Source organism: Gossypium hirsutum, chromosome D12, assembly GCF_007990345.1.
Source record: "Gossypium hirsutum isolate 1008001.06 chromosome D12, Gossypium_hirsutum_v2.1, whole genome shotgun sequence".
Lineage (NCBI taxonomy): Eukaryota > Viridiplantae > Streptophyta > Magnoliopsida > Malvales > Malvaceae > Gossypium > Gossypium hirsutum.
In genome coordinates this window covers 50,556,843-50,575,375 of record NC_053448.1, presented here as the reverse complement: position 1 = coordinate 50,575,375, position 18,533 = coordinate 50,556,843, and the positions used below count along the sequence as shown (strand labels likewise).

Below are 18,533 nucleotides of genomic sequence, written 5' to 3'. Positions count from 1 at the left end.
TGGCCCATTCTGATAAATAATTAAAAAATTGGTCTATTTCGGTAAATTTTTTTAAAAAAAGGGCTTTTTTTGGTAAAAATGCCCTTTTTGCATATCCAAAATCTTAAAGTTTTGAATAGTGATCTTAGGTTTAGCATTGGGTTTTGTAATATTTGATTAAAATTACAGTTGTTCGGGCGCAGATTAATTATTAAGATAAATCTCTTTCAGCTTTACTTAAATTAATTAAAGGTTTAGCTTATTATAATGTTTAGAATTTATTAAAAAGTGTGAGATTTATTTGAATAAAGAAATAAAAATTTAAGAATTTTTTTATTAATCTAATCAATAAATTCCTGTAATAAATGATATACAGATTAATTTTCTTGCTTATTTGTTTTATCAACAATTTTGTGGCAATGTCTTAAGAACGAAAAGATAACAAATTTGGCAAAAAGAGCAGGTGAAAATGGTGGCACGAAGTTGTAATTATGACCCGTACAAGATCTAATTTTTTTTGTCTAAGCCTATTTTTGGAGTTTATATTTTTGTCCAAACCTCTCACTTTTTGAGCGGGCCTTCCCAGCTCGACCCATGGACAAGTCTATTTTTTGCCCACTTTGGATTCAAGAATGATAAACGGAAATATGTTTCTTTCACTCCCGATGTTATCGACAAATAACGTGTCCCATTCAATACGAAATTTATGCATTCCACTAGGTTCATTGCCATATGTCCTTATCATAGACCTCCATCTATGATTGAGTAACCAGTGGCGAACCCAAAAATACGACTTAGGGAGGCAAGGGCAAAGTTTAAAAAAAATTGGGGGGCAGAACTAAATTATATATTTTTATGATAGTAAAAATGTAATTTCATCATTTTAATAGCCTATATTTTTATAATTTTTAGAGGATTAAATCAAATTTTTTATCATTTTGGGGGTAGAGGGGCAAAGTGTAATTTGACCATTACTAATTTAAAATTTTATAAAATGCCTAAATGGAAAATTTTCCATTTTAGGGGGATCGGGGCCCCTACCAACCGCCCTAGATCCACCCCTAATTGTATCCACTATTCCATTTGTGTGTTGAGAAGTGTGTTCATATTGTAGTAAACATGCAACTGTTTTATATTTACTTGAACGATGAATAAATAAATACAGTTAATTTCACATTTCACTATTACATCTTTTGTGTTTCTCTCTTTCATATTTTGCATATATAACAAACTTGTGACAAACAAATATTAGCTCATTGATTGTCTAAGTTAAAAATGATGATAAATGAACGTTTACATTGCGAAAAAGACAACTTAATTTAATAGATAATCTAAACGAGTCCGTAATCCCACAAAAAAAAATCAAAGTGAACAATTGATTCAAATACTTAGAAGGATTATTCTGTTATCCACAATTCCAATTAAGGAGATAGCTAGTCTTGGCTATAGGAGCAGTTGACTCCACGGGTAGAGATATAGATGTACTCATTGGAAGAATAATACATTGGGTTGGACCCAAGGTTAATTAATTCTGAATCAGATTATGAATTAATTCACTTGTGACGTTCATGGTGTGATTTACCTAAATCCTGAGTTAGTCACTCACCATTTGTATGTAACTCATGTGCTTTGATATAAGTCTAGTCCATAGTCGGTATGTTGGGTACATGAATTGTGTATGGCATAGCTTTACTAGTAACAATGAAACTCATAGCTCGATTAAAAAGTTAACGGTATCCTCTCATTGCATTCTAAGGATTAATAAATATGGAATGTAGCCACGGGTTGCTTGTTTTCAACCAAACAATTTATCACAGTCATTTGTTGATAGTGGTCATATTAATCATTAAGAAGACACAATGGTGACAATGAGATAAAATAAGATTGTATTTAGTGAACGAATTTAATTCAAAAGAATCAAGGATATCGTATACGGGTAACACTGTAACACCCCGATTTTTGGGGTTAAAAGTTTGAGATTCAAAGTAGAGGTCAGTGAGTAGGCCGCACACTTGGGATAGTTTTTGTGTCCTGATCTCAGAATGGGTCTGCTGGTCTGGTGGTTGGTTGTGTGCTAGTGTATCTTTGGGTCGTGGGTTCGAATCCTTGTGTGTGCGTTTTGGTGAAATATTTTTATTTTTGTTAAATATTATGTTTGTTTTAAGTTTAAAATTGATTATTTATTTTCTTTTAGTTTTTCTTTTATTATTTTCAGTTTTATTTTAACTTTTTTTTTTCCTTTTTCACGTTCTCCTCTCTCACTATCGTTTTTCTTTTCTCTCTCTTTCTTTTTGCTTTCTTACGACCTTTGAAAAGAAAAAAAAAGAGAAGAACAGTTCTATTTATGATTTTCGAAAAGATTTGATTTCCTTGTCATCAAGTCGGTGTTTAATCGTTTTGATCTCGAATCAGGTGTGGGTTTTGAAACCTTACATTTTCTTTAGCGGATTGTCGATCCAATTTAGTGAAATTTGGAAATTTTTGTGTGTGTTCGAAAATTGGTTATTTACGGTATTGTACTGTTGTTCTTATGCAAGAAACTTGTTTGATTTGGTATGATTTTGAGTTACCGACGACTGGGAGGCGCTTCAGGAGTAAAAGCACATAATCCTGGGTCTTTTCTTGGTGGTTTCGTAACCACACGGGTGGCCACACGGGTGTGTGTCTCCACACGGGTAGTCCACACTGCCATATGCAATTGGAAACTAAGGTTTCCGAGTGAATTTTGGTGCCACACGGCCATGTAGCTAATTTGGAGATTTTAGTTGACGTCCACATGGTCGTGTCCCGTGGGCACGCAGGCGTGTGCACTTAGGGAATAGGGTTTAGGGATTTAGGGATTTGTTCTTATCTCACACGGGCGTGTGTTCTGAGTGTTCCAACTCTTAGTTATGTCTTAGTAAAGTTGATAAAGACTTTGATGAGCTCGGATTCGTACGCCTGTGTGCAATTAGAGTGTGAATTTATCAATTTGATTATGTGTTATGCGATGTTACTAGTAAATAGCTACGAACATACTTGATTCTGAATTTGATCGAATGAATATGTGCACCTCTGATTCTTTTTGACTGATGTGTGTCTGTCTGTGAGTTATTTACTTTATTGCTGTGAGTCTATTAGTGATCTATTTGCATACGTACATTTGCATAAAACTGTAGATTTGGTTGCGAAGAGAAGAAAGTTTGTTATGTTTTGGCAATTTTAATATCAATTTAATCATATACTTAAATAATAGTATATGCGTACACTAAATTATATGACTCCCGTGTGATTAAAAAAATATTTTGATACGAGTCACAAAGGCCCAACCCAAGCTCAAGAACGTGATGGGCTCAAATTACCACAAGGCCCAATAACGAGGTCAAAGGCTAGACAAATGCGTTCCAAACTAAATGGGACCATTCAGGAATTTGTTAGCAAGGCCTTAGATGCGTACACGAAAGAAAGAGAAAATCAAGATTCACTTTCTTGTTTTCAAGAAAATCAAGAAACCGAATCTTGGCCCAATTTTGTTGTTTGGAGCGATTTCAAGAATCAAGAAAATCAAGATTTCAAATCTTGGAAATCTTGGTCCAAGAAACCGAATCTTGTAGCCAAAACGTATTGGATCTCCGTTACGAGCATCAACGAACCAATTTAGGTAGGAGATGGACTACAAGCCCAAGTTCTTGAAGGTAAGGCCCAATAAGATGATTTCAAGCCCAACCAAGAAGACAAACCATACTTAGTTGAAAATCAGGCCAAATTGTTAAAATGGCCCAATTTGTAAAAGATTTTAATTGTTTAAATATCTAGTTTAATTTTTAGACTTTAGGATTATTATATGTCAAAATTCGGCCCAAGCAGCCTATTAAAATGCCTTGGCCGAATTTCCCTCTTAATTTATTAATTAGGTTTTTTTTTAAGTTTTCCTAATGAGATTAGGAAATAGATAGAAGGCCTATTAATAGGCATGGCCGGCCACCCTATTGAACACATTACAATTACATTGAAAATTTCAGATTTGCTTTGAGTGAAAATTCTCTTTGAGTTCTTCAAGAATTTTCTCTTGAGTTTTCTTTAATTGTGGGAGCCATCTTCAGCCTTCTTCTTGCCATTGTTCTTCATTGGAGGGGAGATTAGAGCCGTTTGAAGGGAGTTGTGAAATCTTTATCGATTTCAAGGCTTCTTAGGACTTTTCTTTATTCTTTTGCTGTTCATTCTTCTTTATTAAATTCTGCTTGTGCCGTTTTGTTGAATAATTTGGGATTAATTATTCTTGTTTCGTTTCAGCCATTCCAAACTTCAAGATCTGATTCGACGCTTCCTTGGACATAAAGAAACGTTTTTGATTCACAAGAATCCCCCTTTTCTTGCCGTCCAATCCCTAGAACTAGTGTCCTTTGATTTCGCAATCTGTTTTTAATTTAGTTGTTGTTTTGTGTTCTTTGATAGTTTCGGCTGATTGGAAGTTAATCTTGGGGCTTAATTTCGTGTTCTTGCCTTCCAAGAACATCTATTCATAAGTGTTTTGATTCTTGGCTGTTCTTTATTGATTTGGGGATTTTTAGTTTCCAGATCTAATTGATTCTAATTAAGTTTTGCTGTTTCGTTTCAGATCCAAACGTTTAGAGTTTTCGTAGGAGTTTCCCGTGACTTGACAACACGATCTTGGTCCGCGCGCAACCCTCTATCATATTTAGAAAAATATATAAAATCACCCCGAAGGATTAAATTCCAACTCAAATTATCTCCAAACTTAAATATTCATTCATTTTAAGATAAAAAAAAGAGGTAGTTTGTGCTATTTAATTAAAAAATATAAAATTATTGAAACTATAAATACATTTTTAATAAAGCCTTTTTTTTAAAGCATTGGAATGATAGTAATGAGAAGCATATTTCACGTGGTGTTATCATACATCAAGTAGTTGGAGTAATTTATTTGTGCTTTGATAAGTTTTCACTTTTTAGTTGATATTCGTCTCTATATATTTACAATCAAAGCTTTCAATTTTACTCATCACTATACTCTTTCACTATAAATCACATTGGCGTTTTGTTTTTCTCAATCAACCCCTTTTCTGAAAATAAGTAAGTTTAAAACAAAAAAATCAGTTGATTTTACCCTGAATTCATGCTGAGCAAAATGCGGCCACCGTCTCCGAACAGAAAGAAAGAGGTGAGATTGAAGAGAGGGCCATGGACAGCTGAAGAAGACAAATTACTGACGGCTTACATTCAAAAACATGGCTATGGTAGCTGGGGTTCCTTGCCTCACAAAGCTGGTCTGCGCTTATTATTTCCCATATTATTCATATATCATAATCAAATATCTTCCTTTTGTATATTTTTATATATTTAGTTAACAAATTTGAAAATTTTGCATTGGTTTTTTTGGTTTTATATAAATGTAAGTATAGGACTTGAACGATGTGGGAAGAGCTGCCGACTGAGATGGATTAACTACTTAAGACCTTATATCAAAAGAGGAAAGTTTAGTTTAGAGGAAGAACAGACCATCATTCAACTCCATGCCTTTCTTGGAAACAGGTAGCTACACACTCACACTTCATTAATTGTTCTACTGCTTATATTAGCAAAGGTGAAATTTAGTTGATGCATGGATCATATTTTATTTTAGGTGGTCGGCAATAGCGGCACACTTGCCTAAGAGAACAGACAATGAGATCAAGAATCACTGGAACACACATCTAAAGAAAAGGCTAATCAAAATGGGTATTGATCCCATGACTCACAAGCCCTCAACCTCCCCATCACCCAAAAATGGTTCAAATCTAAGCCATATGACCCAGTGGGAGAGTGCACGTCTCCAGGCTGAAGCCAGGTTGGTCCGTGAGTAAAAACAGGTTGTCCCAAATCTTACCACCCGCCCCACTAGGAGGAGTCAACTCACCAGAAGCAGTCCCAGGTGCCTTGACGTACTCAAAGCCTGGCAAGGTATAGTTGCCGGCATGTTTGTTTTCTCCACCCAGGATCCCAGGTCCCTAACAACCTCAACTCTTCGTTTCCCTTCAGCTGGATGGGGAGAAGCTGAGGAATGGCGGGGCCAGGGAAAGAAGGGTTCCAGCGATGCTGATGATGCATGGTTTGAGGAGGACTCAGTCATACTACACAGTCTACCTATTGCAAATATAATGGAAGGTTTGTCGGATGCTTTTATTTTGAATTCATGGATGGGTGTCGACAAATCAACAGATGAAAACACTGTAATGGAGAATGGTAATTGCTGGGATAGCGTACTCAACTTCTTGAATTCTTCACCATGTTGTTCGCCTGTGTTGGGATAATATCCGAGAGACAAAAGGGTCGTAAATTATGTTAAGGTTTGATTCTTAAATATTATTAGTATCAATCAACCCGGTTTCTATGTTGATCAGAGTTCGACCTCACCTTATCTCCCATTGCCTAGTACAAAGTTGGAAGTTGCTTCCTTGAGTATCCTCTACATTTAACAACCCAGCAACTGAATTATTATCACGTTCCACTAAAACTTTGCAGTAACCGTGCTACCCGCAAGTCATAAAAAATAGCTCAGAGTTCTGCCTAAGTGATTGTATAAGTCCCTGCATTTGATTATAGGCATAGCCTACCAGACATAACCATAGCTATTTCCAATAATTCCTCTACTGCAGCTTTCTTCCGTGTTTAATTTAACCCAATCTTCTAGAGGAATCTAACAATCTGCTTCAGTACCTTACTGTGTGTATGAACTCCATTCATAAAGGCAACCAAATTACACCTTGACCATGCAATACATTGATTAATTATATCCTCAGTCCTAAAGTTTTCGTTATTAAAGAACACAAGATTTCTTTGCTTCCCATATCCTCTAACAAATCAAAGCAAACAGTGAGCTCCAAATCGCTCCATCGAATTGAGTTCTGTGCTCCAATTTGATAACCAATCCTTGAGTGGAAGATTGAAGTATCTGTCATGATCATGTTGATGCACTATTTTGCTCCAAATTGAGGTGGCCGATTGGCAACCTCTTAAAACGTACAAGCTTGTTTCTGTGCCACCATCGCAAATGTGATATAAAGGATCCTTCCCGATGCCTTGTGTACACCTTTGAACATTCACTAAAAGCTTATCATGCAACACTAGGTAGAGAAAATGTCTTACTCGTTGTGGCCCTTTATGCTTCCGAATTAGAGTACATTGCTTCTCTACTTGCCCCTATCTTCCTTGTTTCAAATAGTTGCAGGCATTGTTACCAAAAAAGAGAAAAAAAAATACTTGCAGGCATCAGAACAAAATAGACCATATCTTTGGACCATCTCCAAATGCCCCGATCGTGTCTTTTGTACAAAATTGGTGGTCTAGTTCCTGCAATGTGCAATAGGATCATTCGAACCATTCTCAATAACCGAGGGAAGAATTGTAACCAGGCATTATTTATAAGGCCTTTATCCAACTGTTTCTCTATGCGATTAGAACCGCATCTGTTATTACGCATGTAAACGGGTATCCATTTAACTAGAGGTGGTAAAAGTACCGGCTCAGATTGGGTTTTCTTTGGATTTAGATTTTTTTGGATTTGGATCATCTTGGGTTAAGATTTTCTTTGGACTTTGATATTTTCGAATTTGAGTTTTCTTGGTCTCTAAGATTTATCGGTTTCGGATTCAAATCAGTTCGAGTTGAGCAGACTCGGACGGATTCAAAAAATTTTGAATTTTCTGAGTTATAAATAATTTAATTTTGAATGTAATAATTCATTTTAATTTTATATTTGGTAACACAATTCAAAATTTTCCTTATAAAAACATAAATTATATATTTAATAAAGATCATGGTAGTCGGTACCATATTCCTCAATCAATACCAAGTAATCTAAGTTTCGATATGGTTAAGATTTTGATGTATTTTAACTATTCCAATACGTTTCTATCAATACCAGCTTGTATCAAGGTGGGAAATAGCAGAGTGTTCAAGTATGACACTATTTAATCTGAATGGGAAAAAATTGAAAAAGCTTTGATTTGCAAACTGTTCAGAACAATTTCATTTTAACTTTTGTTAGAACAAAGAATTAGAACAATATAAAAGTTTTATAAGGCAATTTTGTTCTAACTTCTGTTAGACTAGAGAATGTGGCAAGAAACTTTGTAATAAGGTAAAAACAAGTAGCAACGTAAGGAGATAAATGAACACACAATATTTGATAACGCAATTTAGATTTACCAATCTTACTTTATGGAACTTTACTCAGAATTATTCCATAATTTGTTTGAATCAACTATTGCTAAAGCTTAAACTACTTTTATAATACAATCACTTCCCCAACTTACCTCACAATACAATCAATAAAACTCTACAAGAAATACATAAAAAGACACCCCAAAATTGCACTTTAAGTGATCATCTAATAGTGTTTTAATAAGCTTTAAACTATCGGTTTTTACTGAATTTATTCTCTTAATTTTCTTGAGTATTGCACTTCAAGTGATCATCTAACAATGTTTTAATAAGCTTTAAACTGTCAGTTTTTACTCGAATTATGCTCTTAATTTTCTTGAGTATTTATTGCATAAAAGCCTTCATAAATAAGTCTTCCAACAGCTTCAAAATTCTCTCAAGGGATAAGGATAAGAATTTTCAACATTTTAAACTTCCCCCTTCTTCTCTAAGTTAGTCGATTGAAAGATGATGATCATAACATGTATTAGCACGATATTACTTCCTCATTTGTTGCTCAATAAGTTTAAATCATAAACCATGTCATTAAAAAGTTAAACATGTCAACTGAAAAACTTTGATAACATCAAAACTATTGTTCTATCAACATGAAGTGTGTAATACCCGATTTTGGCCCGGGTAAAAGACCCAAAATTACAAACGGGCCACAAGGCCCAAAACCAATTTAAAACAGTGGCCCAATTTCGAATATGGCTCCGATTTTTACCCCGGGTTACAAATTATAAACGGGCCCAAAATTAGACCCAGGCCCAAAGCAATTTCAGAAGCCCTAGGGTTTCTGAGGGAGCCTCGCGCCGTAGCCACTCAGCCGGTCCTCCGAATCTCCGCAATCTTCACCTGCACAAAAATGGAAATAAACAATATATAGAAAATAAAAATCAAGGATTGCAAATCAAAAAGAGATAAAACAGGATTTGTTTCTTTATATTTTATTGTAATATGGCTATAAAAAGCCATTGCGCACACTGTAAACGGGATCCGGATTTCGAAATCAATAAAAAAGCTTATTTTTTACAACACAAAGAGAGAGACAAACGAATCAAAGGTTGTTTGCAGTTTTTACTTATTGTTGTATTTATTTTTTTTACCATTATATGCATGCGAATAAAATAAATAGGGGAAGAGATGACGCAACCTGTATTTCGGAGCCCTAGATCACCGTGGATGGCTGAGGATGTCGTCTCCGATGAAAGACGACCGGAAGCCGAAAGGTTTCACTGCTTTTAGGGGCACTTCCGTTGGTGTTTTGTGGGAATTGAGCCCGAATTTAGGCTCAAGGGGTCTAGAGGGTCAAACCGAGAAATTTTTCCCCTTTCCGGCCACCGCAGACGGCGGTACCGCCGCCGGAGATCAGTGGCCGGCCCGGTGGCCGGTGACCGGTGACCGGCCGATGACCGACCAATGGTCGAAGGCCTGAGGGGCTGAGAGTGTTTTTTAAAGTTTTTTTTGTTTTTTTTAAAAAGGGTTTCAAAATGAAATTTTTTTGAGAATTGAGGATATTTATAGGGCACCAAAACGACGTCGTTTTGGGGAGGCCGACCCGGTTCCGACCCGACCCGGCCTAGGATCCGCGTGCTTTTTAGCGGAGGGGCAAATTGCGCTTTCAGCCCCTCAACTTTTTAATGTTTTCTGTAATTAAATTTTTATTTTATTAATTTACCCGTTAATTTATTATTGTTTTCAATTTTGTCCTAAGGTGAACGACGTCGTTTAGATGAGAAGGGAAAATTTCCCTTCCAGCCCCTCTACATTGTTTGCGCGTTCAATCTAGTCCTCCAGACTTTATTTATTTACGGATTTACCCCTGAATTTATTTATGATTCAATTTAGTCTTTTTTTTATATATTTCTCTTAAAATCAATATTTCAATAATGTTTTTTTTATTTTATAATTTTTATAAGTAATTATCATTATTTTACATATATAGGTTTTTAGATACTTATACCTTTAAAAAAACCAATATTTTTCGTATATTTTGTGTACACATGTTTAATTTATTTAATTAATTTTGATATTATTTTAATTGTTTTAAACTTATGTATTTTTTTTGTGTACATGTATATATATATTTCATCATTTGCTTATTAATTTATGTTTGCATATTTTTATTATTATCTTGCTTATTTATTAGATATTTTGCGCGTCATTATTTTATTTGTTTATCTGATTATTCATATTATTTCTATGGAATTACTGTATTTATTATTGATATTTGTTTAAAGGGAATTTATTTACATATTTAACATAACATTACACTATCCCTTATTTAATTTTAAAATAAAACTTTTCAAAATTGAGATAATGCTTGTATTTAGGATTTTCAAGGAAATTGAGCCCTAACGTATTGGGTTTCGATTTTCTTCGTTAAATCTAACAAGCGAGCATTTCTCTTTAATAAAAAAATAAAGAACTCATTATTGGGAATTCAACACGTTGTGTCCTAACATATTGGATGTGACGCATTGATTTCTCGAAATGAATATTTTTAAAAAAATAATAAAGGAAATATTTTGAGTTTGGGATTCTAAAGGAATTTTGCCCTAACGCATTGGGCCGCGATTTCTTAAATCTTGGACAAATGGATATTTTTTTAAATTTTTCATTATACGAGTATTCTGACCTAATTCATTTTGGAGGAAATTAGAATGTTGTGCCCTAATGCATTGGGTGTGGCATTTTTCTTCTCTGAAATGATAATGGTCTTAATACGTAACGTTTTAAGTTCTTGCTAAGGATTATATTTTGCAAATTCTCGACATTAAGACATTTATTAATTAACTAGGTACCAATTTTGAGCGTAATGAGGGTGCTAATCCTTTCTCATATGTAATTGACTCCCGGATCCGTTTTTCTAAAACTCGTAGATCAAAGCCGTTTTTTAGGTGATCCAATCACATCTCAATAAAAGATTGGTGGCGACTCCCAATTTTCATTTTTTAAAAAGTCGACAACCTAAATTTTTTTTTTCAAAAGAACGGTTTCGACAGCTTGGCGACTCTACTAGGGAGACTTTTTTTAAAAGAAATAAGAGAGTTGAGCCACAAAGTTGATTAATTCTTGTCTTATAGTCGAGATAATATTTTTTATAAAAAAACTCATGACATCCTTCATTATCTTCTTGTTTAAATATTGTTGGCATTATACATTTCATGAGCTGAACAATTTTACCCTTTTAAGTGGGAGTAAGAAGCTATGCCTTCGTGAGGTTTTTACCTCCGTGTAAGGTAGTGGATTGCTTCCGGGATACATCCGTACCCATTTCTTCGTGAGATTTTCATCTCCATGCAGCCATAGGGAAATGTATTCCCTGAACCGAACCCGATCTATATGAGCCTATAATGGGTGAGGATTGAGGAATCTGCTAGTTCGGGTACCTTTACTCTAGAAGCCAAACTTCATATAATGAACCTTAGGAATCCACCCTAGGTAGAACTATACTAAACCCTAGTAGATATCCAATTAGGGATTTTATTATTTCTTGATTATATCTTATGTTTTTATGTGACACTGACTTTTTGTGTTTCATTTGCATGACATGGCATGGCATTTCATTTCATCATAAAAAGGGCGTTAATTCACATTCAATTGCTAGATAGAAGGCTTATCATGGAAAGAGGGTTTCTTGATAAAATGGAGGACAATGCGGTTGTCCGAACTTGGTCTAAAACAACACAGCAAGAAAAGGGTGATAGTTTAGCTAACGGGCATATATCGGAGTTATGGGACTTTACGCATATCAGTGTAACTCAAAACAATTTGCAAGAATTGAAGAAAATCTGGGGTCAGTGGAGTGATGAGGTTAGACAGCTCTTTTATAATGATTATGGGGATCTGCCTTATTTGCTTGATGTGAAGGTAGACAAGCGTTTGTTTCAAGCCCTCGCCCAATTCTGGAATCCTGCTTACAGCTACTTTACGTTTGGGAAGGTTGATTTGGTGCCTACGATAGAGGAGTATATGGCTTTACTCCATTGTTTAAAGTTTCAAGTGGACAGGGTCTATTCGAGAGCGGTAAATGTGTCAACCTTTTCAAAGAAGCTGATGAGTGTAACAGGAATGAGTGAGCAGTGGGTTGTCGCACGAATTAAGCAAAAGGGGGATGGTAAGTGCGTTCCTTGGAGAGGCTTGAAAGATGCAATTCACACACACCCAGATGTAAGGAAAAGGTTAGATGTTTTTGCTTTAAGTATTTACGGCTTGGTTGTCTTCCCTAAAGCCTTGGGGTATGTGGATGAAGTAGTCATTGATTTGTTTGACCGGCTCGATAAGAAGGTTACACCGATTCCAGCAATTTTGGCAGAAACTTTCAGGTTATTGAGTGCATGCCGGAAGACGGGCGAAGGTAGATTTATTGGATGTGCACAGCTTCTACTCGCATGGTTTCATAGTCACTTTTGGAAGGTGAATAAAGTTTCGTATCGGGTTTTCTCTGAAAATTATTCACCACTAACGGAGATAGTGGCTACGCCAAGGAGAGACGACATTTCGAATGAGAAGTGGATGGAAATTCTTCAAAATCTTTGAGAGGAGGACATTGAGTGGAGAGCCTCTTGGTTATTTCAAGATGAGATCCTGTATAGGTGTGGTAGTTTTGATTGGGTTCCTTTGCTAGGGGTTTGGGGAGCTGCTGGATATGCCCCATTATTGGTGCTAAGGCAATATAGGTCAAGACAATTTATACCTGCGACCCAAGGGATAGCTGATTGTGAATTTTCGTACAAGGACGATGGTTATAAAAAGAAGATTCAAGAGATGGCTAGTGCGTGGAAACAAACTCGCCGAATGAAGAGGCTAGCTGTGGGTCCAATGACAACTCCTGAGTACCATGAATGGTGGGCTAGGAGGATTAATGATAATACACCTAAGTTAAATCAGGAAGACAGCCAGTCAATAGAGGAGCATTTGCGAGTCATTCCTTCTGAGTTGGAAATCATAATGCAAGATTTTAAGAGGAAAAATACGGATTTAGAGAAAAAGATAGAGCAAATGGAGGCAAAAAAGACGAATTTAAGATTGGATATAGACGTTCAGAAGCTTGAAAATGAGAAGCTAAAGAAAGAAAAAAACAAGGCTGATGAAGAGCTGGGTAGTCTGAAGATGGATTATAAAAAATGCATTTGTCAATGAGAACTACTGGGCTGGGAAAGACTTTAGAACAATGGCTAGCAGAAATTCGAGAAGAAAAGGACAAAGCCGATAGATAGGAACAGAAATTTCAGGAGATGCAGAAACGAAACGAAGTTTTAGAAAAGAGTTTGTCAGAAAGCCAAAAGGAAAAAGGCGAGCTAAAAGATGGGGTGGTTGTGTTGGAAGGATGTATTCGTCAATATCGAAATTGAAATTTGGCAAAAGAGTTGAAAGCTAGCTTGAACAAGATTGAAGAAATGAAGAAAAGAATTGAAGAGTTAGAAACAGAACTGCAAAATTGTGAGATCCAGATCAAGCACTTGAAAGCAAACGGGAGTCATAATAATGAGCAGCTTCATCACTTTCAGAGTCAAGTTAGAAGCAAAGATCATCTTATCGAGGAAGCTGTGGTCCAGATTCGAGAAGTAGCTGATCATATACAGACTTTAGCAGTACAGGCTGACACGTTGAGTGTGAAGTATGAATTAGAATCGGATCGAGGACAAGAATTAGCTTTGTTACTTAGAAAGATTAGAGTTCTGGGTACTAGAGTAAAGTCTTATTTGTAATTCACTTTATGTAAAGGAATTTAATTTCTAGTAAAGTTTTCTTATATAGAATTGGATCGAAATTGACGCCTTTCTGCATTCATTTCATACATTGCATTATTTCATATGCATTAAGAAATACATAAAGGGTTTCTAATTAATTTAAATCACTCCTCAGTTAATCTAGAAACCAACTAACCCACCAAGCACCACTACGGTACTCGATCGAAAACAAAAGATATGGACCAAAGGATGGAAAGATTAGAACAATCCCAAAAGGAAATGCAGGAGCAGATTCAAAAGCAAATGAATGAGTAGCAAAAGATGATAGATAAAATGATGGAATCTCAAGGGAGTATGATGGCTCAGTTAACTCAGTGGTTCAACAAAGGAACTGATAAAGGAAAAGGCTCTGTGCAAAATATTGAAGAAGGAGACAATAAGGGACCTGTCTATCCTCTAGACTTGACTCCCCAACAAGTTGAGATATACCCGCGTAGGTCTTCTGTTACCATTAATCCTCCGAGTGACGCCGCAACGCTAACGAATCTCCAAGCAGGATAAGGCTCTAAAGGAGACAGCTGGAAAGGAGAAAATAAACGATGAATTGCCAAAACAGCTAAAGGAAAAGTACAAATGGCTGGAAGAGAAATTGAGAGCAATGGAATGTGAAGAAGGCTACTATGGGATGGATGCTAAAGAATTGAGTCTGGTTCCGGATTTAGTGCTCCCTTACAAATTCAAAATGCCAGAGTTTAAGAAATATAATGGAACCAGTAGCCCCGAAGCTCATATTACCATGTTCTGCAGACGTACGATCGGTTATGTCAATGATGACCAACTCTTGATTCATTGCTTCCAGGATAGCCTCGCAGGGGCAGCATCCAAGTGGTACAATCGATTAAATCGTATCCAGATTAATTCATGGAGAGATTTGGCATAGGCGTTCATAAAGCAGTACAGCCATGTGACTGACATGGTACCTGATAGGATCACTCTGTAGAATATGGAAAAGAAACCAGGCGAAAGCTTTAGACAATACGCGTAGAGATGGAGAGAGGCCGCCGTACAAGTTCAGTCGTCTCTTCTAGAAAGAGAGATGACGATGCTTTTTGTCAACACATTCAAGGCACCATTTATTACACATATGCTAGAAAGTGCTACTAAAAGTTTTCCCGACATAGTTATGAATGGCGAGATGATAGAAAATGCTATCAGAAGTGGGAAAATAGATGCTGGAGAAAGTAGCAGAAGGACAGCCTTGAAGAAAAAAGAGAACGAGGTTAACAACACAAGTTCATATTCGAAGACAGTTACGGTGAATCAGCTAGGAAAAGTGGCTATTAACCAGTAAGGATCATCAAAACAGAGATCTGATACAAGATAAATTACAAAGAAGATTCAATTTACGCCAATTCCAATGACGTATAGGGAGCTATATCAGAATCTATTTGATGCACACATAGTTTCCCCTTTCTACTTGAAACCTCTGCAGCCTCCATATCCCAAGTGGTATGATACAAATGCACACTGCGACTATCACGAAGGAATTGAGGGGCATTCTATAGAACATTGTACGGCGTTCAAGAAGCTGGTGGAAAGACTTATAAGCATGGGTGTGGTTAAATTGGATGATTCACCCAGTACAGAAAATTCGTTACCTAATCATAACGGAGTGAACATGATAGGTTGGAGCATAGGTAGAAAAATCAAGGAAGACATAGCAGAAGTGAAAATTCCTTTGAGGTGGGTCTGGAGAAATATGGTAAAAAGAGGATTGATTGTTCCGAATTCAGAGGGAAGCTTCGAAAGGTTGGAAAATTACTGTGAGTTCCATCACAATGAGGGACATGAAATCCAATAATGCACTGAATTCAGAGCCTTGGTTCAATGCCTGATGGATAATAAAGAAATGGAATTTTATGAGGAAGTTAGGGAGGAAGGGAGCATTTGTACATCCGAATCGTCGAAGGTTCCAAAAGTAGCGCAGCCTATGGTCATCATCTCACGACCAAAGAAGGATGAAGTGAGAACGCCAGTGGTGCCAAAAATCATAATAAAGAAACCTGCAACCTTTTCTTAATAGGATAGTGGAAAGGTTCCATGGAGCTACGAGTGCAATACAACTATCCCTGGAAGAGAGACTATAAAGGACCAGTGTGTGAGTACCAAACCAGAACCTATAGAAGGGGTCATAATAGGGGAACAGAAAAGGAAAATAGTTGAGCCAGTGAAGGAGGAAGAAGCTGTGGAATTTCTTAAATTCTTGAAACATAGCGAGTATAATGTTGTCGAACAGTTGCATAAACAGTCGGCTCGTATATCCGTACTAGCCTTGCTCTTGAATTCAGAAGCACATCGAAATGCGCTGATAAAGATGCTAAATGAGACCTATGTGTCCAAGGATATTTCTGTTAGCAAGTTAGATCAGTTGGTCAATAATATCAGTACTGATAATTTCATATTTTTCAATGATGATGAAATACCTCCTGAGGGCATGAGATCTACCAAAGCTTTACATATCACTACACGATGCAAGGGGCATATTTTACCGGGAGTATTGATTGACAATGGATCAGCTTTGAATGTATTGCCACTATTCACATTCAACAGGCTACCCATAGACAGTTCGCACATGAAGACATGTCAAAATATAGTGAGGGCGTTTGACGGCATAGAAAGGAAGGTCATGGGAAGAATTGAGATACCCTTACTGATTGGCCCAATGGTTTATGAGATAGATTTTATTGTGATGGATATCAAACCTTCCTATAATTGTTTATTAGGAAGACCATGGATACATTCGGCGGGGGCAGTACCGTCATCATTACATTAGATGTTGAAGTTAGTGTCAGATGGTCGGCTAGTGACAATAAAAGCCGAAGAGGATATAATAACAGATGTATCCAATGAGATGCCATACGTGGAGACCAATGACGAGTCAATAGAATGCTCATTTCGATATTTGGAGTTTGCAAATGCGGCATTTGTTCCTGAAGGGAGTAAAATTTTGGTGCCAAAATTATCCAAAACTACAGAGATGGATTTACAGTTGTTGGTAGGAAAAGGAGTTTTACCCGAAAGAGGACTTGGGAGATATCTTCAAGGGAGGACTGAGATTCCAATGCTGAAAGAAAAGCAAGATCACTTTGGCTTAGGATACAAGCCAGATAGAGGTCAGAGAAAGAAGGATTAGAAAAAAGGTAGGAAAGGAGAAGAGTACGTTTGAATGGGGATGAAGCTAAGTGGGAGCCAATGATAATTCCACACATATCCAAAACTTTCGTATCTAGAGGAGTTATTCATCATGTGGGAAAGAAATCGGTTGATGAAAGCATTGAGGAGACGTTGGGGAATATGCACATCAATGCCATTCATGAGCATGTGAATGAAGAGAGAAGCTGGTTGGACATTCGTCCTTATGAGCCCGGAAGTGTTCTAGACAATTGGACTGCAGAAGAAATACCTAAAGTCTTTAGAAATGTCTCAGAGTAATGTTCAGAACAAACTTGTTGCTTTAGCCTAGAAATAACAAGAATTCTTTTGTGAAATAGGCTTATGTTTGAATATCATCATTTTAATAAAACATCTTTGCAATCGTTTCGAACAAATATTCTTTCATTCTTTCCATACAAGTAAATATATTCTTTCATTATTGCACAAGTAATTATACATAAATTCATACATTCTTTTGTAACCATATTAGGTCCCTGTGTATCAACGATGGGAATGATACCGCTACGAGCTCAGAGTGCCCTTTTGAACGAAACGTGTGTTTAGAGGGATCGCATGACTTTGAAGGTGACGAAGATAATAGTTTATCTTTGGACTTGTTGAGGATGGTAGAACAAGAGGAAAAGCAAATCCTACCTCACAAAGAATTAGTATAAGTTGTGAGCTTGGAAGAAGGAAAAGAGGTGAAAATTGGAATTGAGATTTCTGCAAAGACAAGACGTGGCCTCATTAAGTTACTCCAAGAATTCAAAGATGTCTTCGCATGGTTCTACCAAGATATGCCCGGATTGAGTGCTGACATTGTAGTGCATCGCCTACCTATAAATGAGGATTACAAACTAGTTCAACAAAAGCTCAGAAGGATGAGGCCGGATATTGTGCTCAAAATAAAAGAGGAGGTTAGGAAACAGTTTGATGCTGGTTTTTTACAGGAGGTCAAATATTCTGAATGGGTAGCCAACATCGTTCTAGTCCCTAAAAAAGATGGAAAAGTACGAATGTGCGTGGATTACAGGGATTTGAACAAGGCAAGTCCAAAGGATAAATTCCCATTGCCACATATTGATACTCTGGTGGATAATACGGCGGGATTTTTGCTGTTTTCTTTTATGGATGGGTTCTCAGGATATAATCAGATAAAGATGCATCCGGAAGATATGGGAAAGACTATGTTCATTACTTTGTGGGGAACATTTGGCTATAAGGTGATGCCATTCGGATTAAAGAATGTAGGAGCAACATATCAGAGAGCCATGGTAGCCTTGTTCCACGACGTGATGCATAAAGAGATTGAGGTTTATGTTGATGATATGATTGCCAAATCCAGAACAGAGGAGGAACATGTGCAGGTCCTGAGAAAATTGTTCTTAAGATTAAGGAAGTTCCAACTCAAGCTTAATCCGAAAAAATGCACTTTTGGAGCTAGGTCAAGAAAGTTGTTAG

At 36.6% G+C, this 18,533-nt stretch overlaps 2 protein-coding genes across 2 annotated transcripts; both read left to right on the top strand.

Annotated features, from left to right (window-relative positions):
* The first annotated feature begins 4,698 nt into the window (after nt 1–4,698).
* On the top strand, nt 4,699–6,664 carry LOC107946405 (transcription factor MYB16). Its single transcript, XM_016880709.2, is given in 3 exon segments — nt 4,699–5,246; nt 5,382–5,511; nt 5,603–6,664. Coding segments are annotated over 3 exon segments (948 nt in total). The 5' UTR covers nt 4,699–5,095; the 3' UTR covers nt 6,270–6,664.
* Nucleotides 6,665–15,276: 8,612 nt separating this feature from the next.
* On the top strand, nt 15,277–16,692 carry LOC121224559 (uncharacterized). Its single transcript, XM_041108019.1, has 3 exons — nt 15,277–15,668; nt 15,735–15,882; nt 15,943–16,692. Exons 1-3 carry the CDS (start codon nt 15,277–15,279, stop codon nt 16,690–16,692), a joined length of 1,290 nt encoding a protein of 429 aa, XP_040963953.1.
* The last annotated feature ends 1,841 nt before the right edge of the window (nt 16,693–18,533 follow it).